Below are 13,204 nucleotides of genomic sequence, written 5' to 3'. Positions count from 1 at the left end.
GAAGTATAAGAATTTTAAAATCAGATGAGCCACAACAATGTATTTCTAAGAAATTTTTTTCTAAACTGTCATATAATATTATCGTTTATATTGTGATAATAAATTAAAAGGACTCTTTTTTGGTGTTAGTTTACTTTAAATTTGGGTTACTACATTCAGTTTGGCATGCTAATGCCAGTCGTCCATGCCACTTCCTTTGATCCAAAGGAATTTACAACTTTTTCTTATCAAATTCTATTTGCCCTTTTTATGAAAGCTTTTTATAGTCTTTTCCTGCCAACATCACTTTCTTTATCTCATTTTCTTCATCTTCATGCCCATTTATTTTTTTCTTTTCATGTTCTCTATTTTGGAAATGGCCTTCTCTTTGAAAAGCTACATCACTTCTCTTTCATTTTCTTCTTCTAAGAATTTGATTCCCAGGCCTTTAATAATTGTGAATAGATCAATAAGTAAGATAAACAAAGACACTTGAACTACCAAAACAGAATACGTAAAGATCCTCTGCTATCTCCGTCATGCTTTCAAATAATGTTGCCAGAACATCAGCTCACATAAAAAATATTACCGATGCTACCTATGTGTATTAATGGCATACTGTTCTTATGTCGTTTGCATGTCCCTGAGAAAAACATTCCTTATTGCTGAATCGTAAGCTCACCTTAGAACTGTATATCCAATCTCATAACTGAAAAATAATAGGAGAGTCAAAATGTAATATGTTTTTTTGGTTCCTGGAATTGCATCATGTTAAACTATTAATAAGTTAGTTTCTTAGGAGCCTTTCCTAGAGTAGAGTTTGGAGTAGAGAGTTAGTTAAGGGAAAAGAGTCAAAATATGGATCTTCATCTTCATGTTAGGAGTACATTGATAATTAGTTACTATCCATAAGTGACTAACAGGAGGCAAAAAAAAAAAAGTGAATGGAAGTAGTTGTATGTTTTGAATATTTTATTTGATTGTATTGGTCAGTGTGAACCTCCAGTGCATATACCTCTGTGCTAGGACTCTGCTTGGTGCTGGAATGTAACAGTACTCGCCCAAGACGAGGGCATGCTTTCCCCTATTCGGTGACTGTGTCTGATCACTAGCAAAATATGCCCATCACTTTACTTCTTCTTAATTCATTTCTCATAAACTCCTTTTCTGCTAGCATTTAAAAAAAAATAGATGTTGGCACCATTGGATAGGTTATAGCAAAGTCCTGTTGTAGCCAATTTAGTGGCTCTGGAGTGTATTCAATCAAAATTCATTAAGGAAAACACCGTCGTGTTCCTTTTCATAGCAATTTCCTATGTGATGTTATCAGACACTTAAATAAATGTATAAGATTATACCTTTCTTATCAGAGAAAATGTAGGTTAGTCTGCTTTCGACCAATAGTTTCTTTTAAAAACTTCACTCTTCTGAAGCATGACTTCTAGTACGATAATTGACTTATTCTCAGAACTATATATTCAAAGAGATATGTTGTCAGGTAAGTATTATTTATTTTTTATTATCTTTTTTTTATCATATACTGGTTATTTTCATTTTTGAAATTTTTGACTAAAAATCCCTTTTTGTCAAAAAGGGATTTTCTTTATAAGGTATAAAAAGAGCCCTTAGGAAATGGCTTTCTCCTTTTTCATATTTTTTATAAAACTTTTTATTATGGAAAATATCAAATATAAAAAATAAAAGTAGTGACATAAGGAGCCTCCAGGTACCCATCATTACCCAACTTCAAAAGTTTTTAACAGTTTGCCATTCTTGTTTTGTCTGTTCCTTGTACTCCTCCTTTTTGTTGTTGTTTTTACTGGATTATTTTAAAAGCAAATCTTAGACAATGTGTCATTTTATTCATTAGTAATTCAATATGCATATCTAACTGATCAATATGGTCTTTTTTTACTCTAAATAACACAGTCACTTACTATTATTCAACCTAACCAACTGACAATATTTTCTTAGTATAATTTAATATCCAGTCAATACTCAGTTTCTCTGGTGATCTCAAAGATATCTTTTTATACAGTTGCATATTTTGGTTATGTCTTCTAAATCTTTTATTTTTCCCTCCTCTCTTTCTCCCCTTCCCCCCCCCCCCCCCCCCCCCCCGTTCCATTGATTAGTTGGAAAAACTTGGCCATATGCCCTGTGGAATGTACCACATTCTGGAGTTGCCTTGACTTCTCCTTTTGTGTGGTTTAACTTGTTCCTCTAACTCCTGTGTTTCCTGCAAACTGATTAGAGCTTGAGACGCAGTTAGATTTGTTTATAAATTAACTCTATAGGTGGCGCTCTGAACTTTTTATTGAATTGCATGACCAGGCATCACACTTTTTGTGATGCTGATTGATGAGTAGCTTCAGTGGTGATACCTCCATGAAAAGTTCTACATGAGTTTCATTTAATGGTTTTGGCAGCCTTTGATGGTCATTGCCTAGAACTAATTTCATAAGGGTTACAAAATGGTGATTTTTCTCATTCCACCATTCCTTCTACTTTTCTTGGCTGGAATTCTATAAATAAGAACTTTTAGGAACATTTGGTACTTTGAATACTTGAATGGTACTTTATACATGAAAGGCAGGACAAATCCTTGATTCTTTTCCTTGTATCAATTTTCAGGTAATAAGTTGATGTCATTAATAACTTCCAGTAGTGACTAGTGATTTTTATCTGAAGTATCATTGTGGACTCATAGATTTTTATATATTTTGGTATTTCAATCCATTATATTCATTATTTTGTTTGATGTTCAGATTATCCCATTTTAGGCTAGTGGGGGCCTCTTTAGATTGGTTAATTTGTCTTTCTGAAATGATCCTATTATTCTTTGCTAGCAAGAAGCTTCTTTGCTTTCTGGCTCAATTTTTCTGGGCTTACCTTATAAATTTCTATCTTAGAGCAGGAATTAGGCATTTCTGTAATGAACCTTGATTCTTTTTTTTTTTTTTCCCTTAAGATTTTATTGGGGAAGGGGAACAGGACTTTGTTGGGGAACAGTGTGTACTTCCAGGACTTTTTTTCCAAGTCAAGTTATTGTCCTTTCAATCTTAGTTGTGGAGGGCACAGCTCAGCTCCAGGTCCAGTTGCCATTGCTAGTTGCAGGGGGCGCAGCCCACCATCCTTGTGGGAGTCGAACCGGCCACCTTGTGGTTGAGAGCTCACTGGCCCTTGTGGGAATCAAACCGGCAGCCTTCAGAGTTAGGAGCATGGAGCTCTAACCACCTGAGCCACCGGGCCCGGCCCCTGAACCTTGATTCTTTATAATGGGGAATGACACTTAGGGAGCAGAGTCTAGCTAGGTCCTAGGGATGTTTATTGCTATTGAGTTTGTCATTGATTCTAGCTAGGTGTTTTCAATGGACAGAATAGGAAATATGTGAGTTCATATTGTTAATTCCAATTCAACTTTAAGATTACAAAAGTTTATACTTATATCTCTTTTGTGTTGAAACTCTTGGTTCCAATGACATTAACATAATTCTTTGTGTTATCCTATAATATGCCTAAAATAATTTCAAAATACCAGTACCTATATCATTAATAACATTAAGACTATTGAATGCAGTTTATTTCTTTGTACTTTTTATCCTTATAATACACAAGGTATGATCAGTGCAAGTATTGTATTAAAAACATGCAAAGTAATTTATTTCTTTAAGTGATTATGCCCTCAATGTGTTATGCAGTTGGGTTCGTTCATTTCAGTATTTTTTCTCCAATGTTTAGGGATTAGTCTCTTTTTATTTTATTATTATTATTCGTTTTATATTTTTGGTTTTTTTGATTAAATACCTAGGAGTGAAATGGCTTGGTTGCATGGTAGGTGTATACGTGTATTTAACTTTTAAGAAACTGCCAAATTGTTGTATCATTTTATATTCGTATCTTCAGTGTATTCTAAGAGTTCTAGTTCTTCCACATACTGGCAAACACTTGGTATGTTCAATCTTTTTAATCCTAACCAATCTAGTGGGTAGTGGCATCTCATTGTGGTTTTAATTTGCATTGTTATACATATGTCATAACTGATGACTAATGATGTTGAATGTCTTTTCTTGTATTTAGTGGTCATATCTCTTCTTTGATGAAGAATCTGTTCATATCCTTTTGAGTTCTAAGAGTTCTATGTATATTTTGGATGCAAGTCCTTTATCAGATAAATGTGTTGTGAATATTTTTAACCAGTCTTTTGTCTTTTTGTTTTCATATCGGTGCCTTTCAAAGAGCAAAAGTTTTAAATTTTGATAATGTTTAATTATCAATTTTTTTTTCTTTCATGGTTAGTGCTTTTGGTGTCATATCTAAGAAATCTTTGCCTCCCCTGGAGTCTCAAATATTAATATTTTTTCCCTGTTTATTTTTTTCCCCTAGACGTTTCATAGTTTCAGATTTCACAGTAAGAGATTTGTATGGTAGGCAGTAAGGATCAATGTTTGTTTTTTAAAATATGAATACTTAGTTGGTTGAACAACATTATTGAAAAGACTTTCCTTTCCCCATTGAATTGCCTTGGCATCTTTGTGAAAAATCACTTGATCTATTTCTTGACTTGATTCTGTTCCATTGATCTATATGTCTATCCTTATACAACACCACAGTCTGAATTACTATAGCAAGTAATAAAGTAATATACATATATAAATGTATAATATATAAATACAAAGTAAGCTTTATAGTAAGTATTGAAATTAAGTAGGATAAGTCCACCAACCATGTTCTTTGTTAAAATTGCTTTGGCTATTCTATATTCTTTGAGTTTCCTCGTAAATCTTAGGATCAGCTTGTCAGTTTCTACAAAAAAGCTTGTAGGAATTTTGATTGGGATTGTGTTATGTCTTGGGGAGAATTTGGGCGGCATTGCCATCTTAACAATATAGAATTTTCTAATCCATGAAAATGCTGTATCTCTCTATTTAGATCAGAGAAGTTGGGGTTAGGAGACCAGATATTTTGACATTAACATTAAACCACCATGAGTCTCACAATTACTGTTCAACGATTGATATCAAAAGTTGGGAAACCAAAAAAAAAAAAAAGTTGGGAAACATTCTTCTCCTCCCCCGCCTTCTTTTTTCTTTTTCTTCTTCTACATCTTTATTATTGAAAGAAAATCTATTTCAGGCTCATTTTTAAATTCATATTCTATCTTTGTCTTCTATTATTCAAATTTTTTATATTGTTTTGGTTTCTAAATATCTATTATACTTTGAAATGTGTTGACAATGAAGTGTGATAACACATTTTCCAATATAGAAACATGAAACTGTTTTTAGTGGACAATATCCATTTTGGGGTTCTGTCATAATACCTTTTTCATTGGAGTGCCATGAAAATGAAATGAGCTTTTAAAAGCATGTGAGAGCTAAAACTGCAAATGGTGTTATTAATATTTAACCATTTTTTAAAAAATTGAGATACAATGCACATATAATGTGTTAGTTTTAGGTGTACAACACAATGACTTTAGATATGTAAATATTGCAAAATGATTGCCACAGTGTGTTAATATCCATCACTACACATAGTTACACATTTTTGTGTGTGTGATGAGAACTTTTAAGATCTACTCTGTTAACAACTTTTAAATATACAATACAGAGGTGTTAACTATAGTCACCATGCTGTACATTACATCCCCACGACTTATTTATCTTATAACTGAAAGATACATCTTTTACTTTTTGACCACCTTCATCCATTTCGCCCATATTATTTTTATTTTTTTAAATTTTTTTGTATTGGGGAAGGGGAACAGGACTTTATTGGGGAACGGTGTGTACTTCCAGGATTTCTTCCAAGTCAAGTTATTGTCCTTTCAATCATGGTTGTGGAGGGCGCAGCTCAGCTCCGGGTCCAGTTGCCATTGTTAGTTGCAGGGGGCGCATCCCACCATCCCCTGCAGGAGTCGAACCAGCAACCTTGTGGTTGAGAGGGCGCGCTCCAACCAACTGAGCCATCCGGGAGCTCAGCGGCAGCTCAGCTCCAGTGCCGAGTTCAATCTTAGTTGCAGGGGGCGCTGCCCACCATCCCTTGCGGAACTCGAGGAATCGAACCGGCAACCTTGTGGTTGAGAGCCCACTGGCCCATGTGGGAATCCAACCAGCAACCTTCGGTGTTAGGAGCACGGAGCTCCAACCGCCTGAGCCACCGGGCTGGCCCCGTCCCATATTATTTTTAATTATGCAAAGCTTTTTATATGTTTTTAAAGTTCAAACTATACTAATAAGGTCCACTGACAGAAGTCTCACTTTCATTTCTGTACTCTTCAACCTATTTCTTTCTTCTTCCTATACAAAACTACGATTTCATTAGTTTTTCTTTTCTATTTCCTTGTTTCTTTATTGAAAATATAAGCAAATGTATATATATATATATATATATATATATATATATATATTCTCTCAATATAAACCCAGAAGGTAGGATGGTATAAATACTTTCAGTACCTTGGTTTTTTAATTTATTGATATGACCTACATATCACTTTATATCATATATAGGAATCCTCATTTCCTTTTACAGCTGCATGTTACTCTATTTTGTGGAGGTGCCGTAGATTACATAACTAGGCCCCTTTTGATGGACATTTGGTTTGTTTGCAGTCTTTTGCCGTTCTAAAAATAATGCTGCCAATAACCTTGTGCATGTTATTTTGTATTTTTGTTAAGTGATCTTTGGGATTTTTTTTCCAGAAGTATGCCGCTGAATCAAAGAGTAAAATGCATAGGTAATTTTCCTAACATTGTCCCAATTTCTTCCATAGTGGTCGTATCATTTTGCATTTCTCCTAACAATCTACGAGGGTGCCCATTTCCCCACAGCATCACCAAAAAATGTTAAACTTTGAGATTTTTGCCAATCTCTTAGTTCACTTTAATTTAGATTGGTTCATATGTACACCAATTTCTTTCTTTCTTTTTTTAATTCTTTCTTATACCTCATGCTTTTCTTTTAGAATTATTTTCCTCCTTGATGTAACACATCTTTAAGAAACCCGTACACTGACTTTGTTTGGCTTGAGATTCTTTGTGCTTCCTGTATCTGAAGTTTCGTGTGTTTTAATTCTGGAAAATTATCCACCATTATTTCTGTATATAGTGCCTCTCCCACATTCTCTCTGTCTTCTTCTGGAACTCCAAGTAGACATAATTAGACCTTATTTTTAATTCCTTGTTTTTTAACTGGCACTTCTTCTTTATACCTCCTCTCTGCTGCATCCTGGGTTGTATATGCCATGGAAATTTATTCAGCTCTGTCTTCTAGGTTTATTCTCTTTTTATGTGTGTCTAACTTGCTGTTTAACCTGACGAATAAGTTTTTATTTTATTGATTTGTTTATAATTTCTGGAAATTCTGGGTTTTTTTCCTACTTAAATCTGCCCGGTCCTTTTTAGGGTATTGTATATGTTTGTATTTTCTATTTTTTAAAATTTCTTTAAACATTTTAATCATGGTTATTTTATATTCTTAATCTGATAACACCAATATCTGAACAATTTGAAGAATGTCTAATACTGTTTTTTGAATAATTTTTGTTTATTTTGCTCATAGTGGCTTATTTCATCATGTGCTTTGTAATTTTGGAGTGTGTGCACTTCTTCAGATTGTGTATGGGAATATTGTAAAATCTGAGGTAAGGGTGCTTTTTGCAGAGTATAAATGTTGCTTCTGCTAGATGTCCCATGACATTACCAACCTAGGACAACTTTAAATTAATTGCTTGGCTGTAGTTTACCATACCATGGAGATAGTGTAAATTTGAAATCAAAACCTCCCTGAGGGCATGCCTGTCAAATTCTGTGGAATTTTTTTTTTTCCTATCTACAATGCAGACTGTGAAAAATAAGTTCTTTTGTTGTTTCTCTTTGCCAGCTGACAGGTTGTTGTTGTTTTTTCTAGTGCATTTATTCAAAATGTAATTCTTGGGTTCTTAGGACCAACTTGCCACTTTACTTGGGCTTGAGGGCTTTATCTCCTGTCTCTTGCTTGGTGGTTAAAAATCAAGCTCCTATGTCTCTGATCTGGTTACTTCCTCAAAGGTAGATGCAGCTTTATCCTCTCCTTACTTTTCTGGATTTTAAGTTCCTTTTTGGTGTTGGCCCCAAGAGGTTTGCTTCATTCCTATGAACTTGGCTATAGTATAAATGGATAATTGTTATATTTTATCCAGCATATATATCTACGTGTCAGAAGCTCCCTGCTGCCGCATATGTGGTCCAGAAGTTAGTTATTCTCCATTACTTACTTAACATGATATAAACCAAAAACAACATAAAATACTAAGGCCCTTAAAATCTCCAAGTAACTCATCTGATTTACTGTTTATAAAGATGAAATGTTATATAGTTACTGTCATCTGTACATATCAGAGTTATATTTTTTATATTTCTTTCTATATTTCTTTCTCTATTTTTTCTTTGTTCTTATGAAAGTAATGATAACTGTACAATATTTGAAAAGGTAGAAAGTTGTCAAGATTTAGGAAACAGCTTACCTATAAGCCATCCCCCAGGGTAACAATTTAACATTTTGACATACTGCCATCTAGATTTTTTGGCTTTCCTATATGGCATTTGAAATTATCTTTCTTAATGAAAAACACCATTTTATTATGTTGACGTATCTGCCTGTACATTTCCTTGCTTTTAGCTTATTATAGTTTTTAACAATAATATTTGATTCAGCTACACAAATTGTTTACTCAAGGTGTTTCTTCCCAAACCCCCAGCACTAAACTCAAGGAAATAACTGAAAAATACTAGTATCAGTTCATAGGGTATAAAATTATTATTCTTGTCTCATTGCTGAATGTCTCAAAAGTAAAGTTACCAATCTACTGTTCCCTCCCGCTATGAAATTTTGCCATTTTATGGTATAATATTCGCACAAACTTCTGGAGTCATATTGTACAGATTCCAATTCTGGCTCTTAGCTGGATGACCTTTAGCACAATAGTTAACCTGTCTATTTTAGTCCCTCATCTAGAGCGCGTTGAGAGTTAAATGAGTGACAAGTGCCTGACACATAGTAAGACCTTAATAAATGTAGGCTATTGTGGTTTTTTAAAAATATTTTTATTAAACTATAGTTAACATACAATATTATATTTGTAGGCTGTTGTTTAAAAATATTTTTCTTTATGGTTTTAACTTCATAGTTCTTAAGGAATAATGAGGGTTAAATATTTTTCCAAGTGTTTTGGTTTTCAATTTATGTTTTATCTCATGTGAACTGTTAAATAGCTTTTTCTTAATATAGAAGTTTCACTTTGGAAAGCAGTTGACATGCCAACATCAAAAGCACACTGATAAAAGAATAAGTTAGACTTCATCAAAATTAAATCTTCTGTACTTCAAAGTACACCATCAAGAAAGTGAATAGACAGCCCACAGAGTGGGTAAAAAATATTTGAAAGTCATGTATCTGATAAGGGACTTGTATCCAGAATATATAAAGCACTCTAAGAATTAATCACTCTAATAATGAATTAATCACTCTAATATTAATCACTCTAATATTAAAGCACTCTAATAATGAAAAGACAAATAACCAAATTTTATAATGGGCAAAAGATTTGACTAGACTAAGATGTTATACAAATGAACAGTAAGCATGTGAAAAGATGCATGCTCGACATCAGCATTAGGGCAGTACAAGTCAAAACCACAATGAACTACTACTTCATACCCACCAGAATGGTTATAATAACAAAGATGAACAATAACAAGCACTGGCAAGGATATGGAGAAATTGGAACCCTCATGCATTGCTGTTGGGATTGTGAAATGGTGCAGCCACTTTGGAAAACAGTTTGGCAGTTCCTGGCAATGTTAAGCATAGAGTTGCCATAGGACCCAGCAATTCCACCATGGCTACATACTTGTATATACTCAGGAGTAATGAAAACATTTGTCCACACAAAAACTTGTATGTGAATGTTCATCGTAGCATCATTCGTAAAAGCAAAAAAGCGGAAGCCACTCAAATGTCCATCAACTGAAAAATAGTATGTAGTCTGTCCATGCAGTGGACTATCATTTGGCGGTAAGAAGGATGCTACAACATGAGTGAACCTTGAAAACATGCTGAGTGAAAGTGGGCAGTCACAAACGACCCTATGTTGTATGATATCATTTATATGAAATAACCAGAATAGGCAGATCTATAGAGAGATAAAGTAGATTAGTGGTTGTCTAGGGCTGGGATACGGAGGGGGAGAAAATGGGTAGTGACTGTTAATGGTTACAGGGTTTCTTTTTGGGGTGATGAAAATGTCTTAAAATTAGATTACAATGATGGTTGCACAGCTCTGAATATATTAAAAGCTATTGTGTTCTTTAAATGGGTGAACTTTATGGTATGTAAATTACATATCATTCATACTGTTGGGAAAGGAAAGGGAAGGAGAAGGGAAAGGGGAAGGAACCAATGACAGGTTTGCCTCTCTTCCTGTCCATTCATCTCTTGCCCAGATTGTTGGTTAGGAGGAAGATAGATATATCCCACATGGTGATTCCAAGCTGTGTTAGAAAAGTACGTGCTTCAACTTAATTGATGTTTCATTTTGGTATGATGGCTGATAATTGAAGTCATGAGATGTCTGGGTCCCATGTCCCCTATTAGCTGTGTGATTCTTGCCCTGTTTCATTACTTTGTTATTGTTCCTCTGTTTATAAACTTAGGATAATTCCTGCTTTTCCTACCTCAGAGGGTTGTTGTGGAGTTCAAATGAAAGTGAGGTAGCACATTGAAAGCTGTGTAGTCCTAAATAAATATAGAGCAGTATTAAGATTCCCAAAGTTCTCTGTTTTCTTTCCATAGGAGTAAAACACAAATCTTTTCTAACAGTGGAGGACTGTTTTGAGTTGGGCAAAGTGGCTTATACAGAAGCAGATTATTACCACACAGAACTGTGGATGGAGCAAGCACTAAGGCAGCTGGATGAAGGAGAGGCTTCTACCATTGATAAAGTCTCTGTTCTCGATTATTTGAGCTATGCGGTGTACCAGCAGGGGGACCTCGATAAGGCACTTCTGCTCACAAAGAAGCTTCTTGAACTAGGTACGTTAACTTGGCCTAATTCAAGGTTAGTGGTCATATATATAAATATGTATGTGTATATATGACTATATATCTCATCATATAGCTTTGGTACTTTTTGTTTGTTAGAAGTCATGTGCCTCATCTTTATCCTGTCTCTGATTATCCTCTCAATAAATGGCAACTGACTTTTATTTCCTAATAGTACTACAACAGTGGTTGTGTTTCTTTGCTCCGTATTCTTCAAAATTGGAGCTAACCTAGCTCACTCAGTCAAAAATGTTTATTTACCATGTTGCTATATTAAATATTAACCAGTTTACTTTGAAGGATGTCATTGATTTATTGCATTTCATATTCAAAAAATAGTGATTTTAAATAAATAGATTGAAAATATATTTGATTGTAATATTCAAATGTTAGAGAAACATGCTATCCTATAAGGATTTTACCACTAGTATTTTGAACAGAGATGCAGCGTTTCTCTAAGTACGATCCAGGGACCATGTGCATCAGAAGTACTTGGATACTTACTAGAAATGAAAATTCCTTGATCTCCACCCCAGACCCACTAAATCAGAATCTCTGGAGGTGGAGTTGTATGCTCATAAATTCAGGTGGCTGTTGGTATATAACCAAGCTTTGAATCTTAAAAAAATAAAAATAAAAAAGTAATTTTTATGAGTAGGTAAATATGTGTATGTTGGAAGAGGCAAACAGTTTAAAAGGATTGGTCATCTGAAAATGAACTTTTGATAATTAGGTTATTTCTTAGTTGAATGAATTAATAAATTGAAATATTAGTTCAAGTACCCTTTTTTCCGATATTTTTAGTGATTTTTTTTCTCTTGACCCCAAAAATTTACTTGTAGAAAAATTTAAAAAATAGAAAAAGATATGGAAGAGTCATCCATAAGCTGTCACCCTAAGATACCCACAAATTTTTTGTTTCATTGTATATACCCCTTTTCCCTGCCCACACACACTTTTCTTTTTCTTTTACAAAATTAGGCTCATATTGTGTATCACAACATATATTGTGAACAGTTTCTCAAAGACAAGAAATATTTTACAAATAAGGCTAGATTTCCTAAACACATCAATTAATGCCACAAATGAAGTTTCTACATACTGTTCTGCATTTTTTATTTGTGTGTGTGTGTGTGTGTGTGTGTATGTATGTGTGGGTGGTTGGGGTTTTTTTCTCTCGGATGGGTGGAGTAGTCCTCTTTTCCCCTACTAAAAGATAGCTAAAAATCATGACTAGCAATTCAGAGGTAGTTAGTGGACTCTGGCTTCTTGCAAAATTATATCTTTAGTTTCTCTTTTCTGTCTCACTTAGAACTTTGGGGCTGAAATCCACTCAGCCCTCAGAAGCAGGCTGTGTTCTGCATTTATAATACATCTGTGGTAAAGGTTGCTTTTGAACTGTATACCATGTCTTCTCCATGGTGATTACATTCCAATTTCAGAAAAATCTTTCCCATTGCTTAAAATAAGTAGGAGAAGTAGTATTTTAAAAATTCATTTGACATCAAATTGATCATACATAGTTCCTTTGGCTGATTAGTAAGTTCTCAAAGTAGAAGCAATGATTGCTACTTAGACACAAATGGCTGGTTCTGTCTCCAGAACTCTTTTTATATAGGGTGACTGTATGTCCTGATTTTTTTGGGGCAGTAGTCGTTTACACCTGTTGTTTTAGTATGATTTTTACTAGTGCCTCCTTTCATTCTCAGAAGCATCCTGATTTGGAAGGTAATTTATATGGTCCTCTACTTTTCTATTATTGTATTCTGATGTCTGAACAATGTAAACTTACTCAATGGGCATGCTCTCTTTCTCTTCTAATAGATCCAGAACATCAGAGAGCTAATGGTAATTTAAAATATTTTGAATATATAATGGCTAAAGAAAAAGATGCCAATAAGTCTACTTCAGGTGACCAATCTGATCAGAAAACCACACCGAAGAAAAAAGGGGTTGCTGTGGATTACCTGCCAGAGAGACAGAAGTACGAAATGCTGTGCCGTGGGGAGGGTATCAAAATGGTAAAGTGGAAAAGCCAATTGTGTGTGTGTGAATGTGTGTGTGTGTATGTGTTTGTACATAGTTCCAGAATAAATCAAGTTCTTTTATGTTTAAGCCTATGTGATAAAAATAATAATTA

General features: G+C 34.2%; 1 protein-coding gene across 5 annotated transcripts in view; it reads left to right on the top strand.

The window, feature by feature from the left end:
• The window catches only part of P4HA1 (prolyl 4-hydroxylase subunit alpha 1), a 76,468-nt gene that overhangs the window by 32,243 nt on the left and 31,021 nt on the right, over window positions 1–13,204 (top strand). For all 5 annotated transcript variants that reach the window (XM_033130415.1, XM_033130414.1, XM_033130413.1 and 2 more), the window contains exons 6-7: window positions 10,816–11,055; window positions 12,889–13,085. In XM_033130415.1, the coding sequence (XP_032986306.1) occupies window positions 10,816–11,055; window positions 12,889–13,085 (437 nt within the window). The remainder of the gene's footprint in view (window positions 1–10,815; window positions 11,056–12,888; window positions 13,086–13,204) is intronic.

Source organism: Rhinolophus ferrumequinum, chromosome 16 (genome assembly GCF_004115265.2).
Source record: "Rhinolophus ferrumequinum isolate MPI-CBG mRhiFer1 chromosome 16, mRhiFer1_v1.p, whole genome shotgun sequence".
Classification (NCBI taxonomy): Eukaryota; Metazoa; Chordata; class Mammalia; order Chiroptera; family Rhinolophidae; genus Rhinolophus; species Rhinolophus ferrumequinum.
Note: the sequence above shows the minus strand (reverse complement) of the source record. Positions and strands in the feature narration are given on the sequence as shown.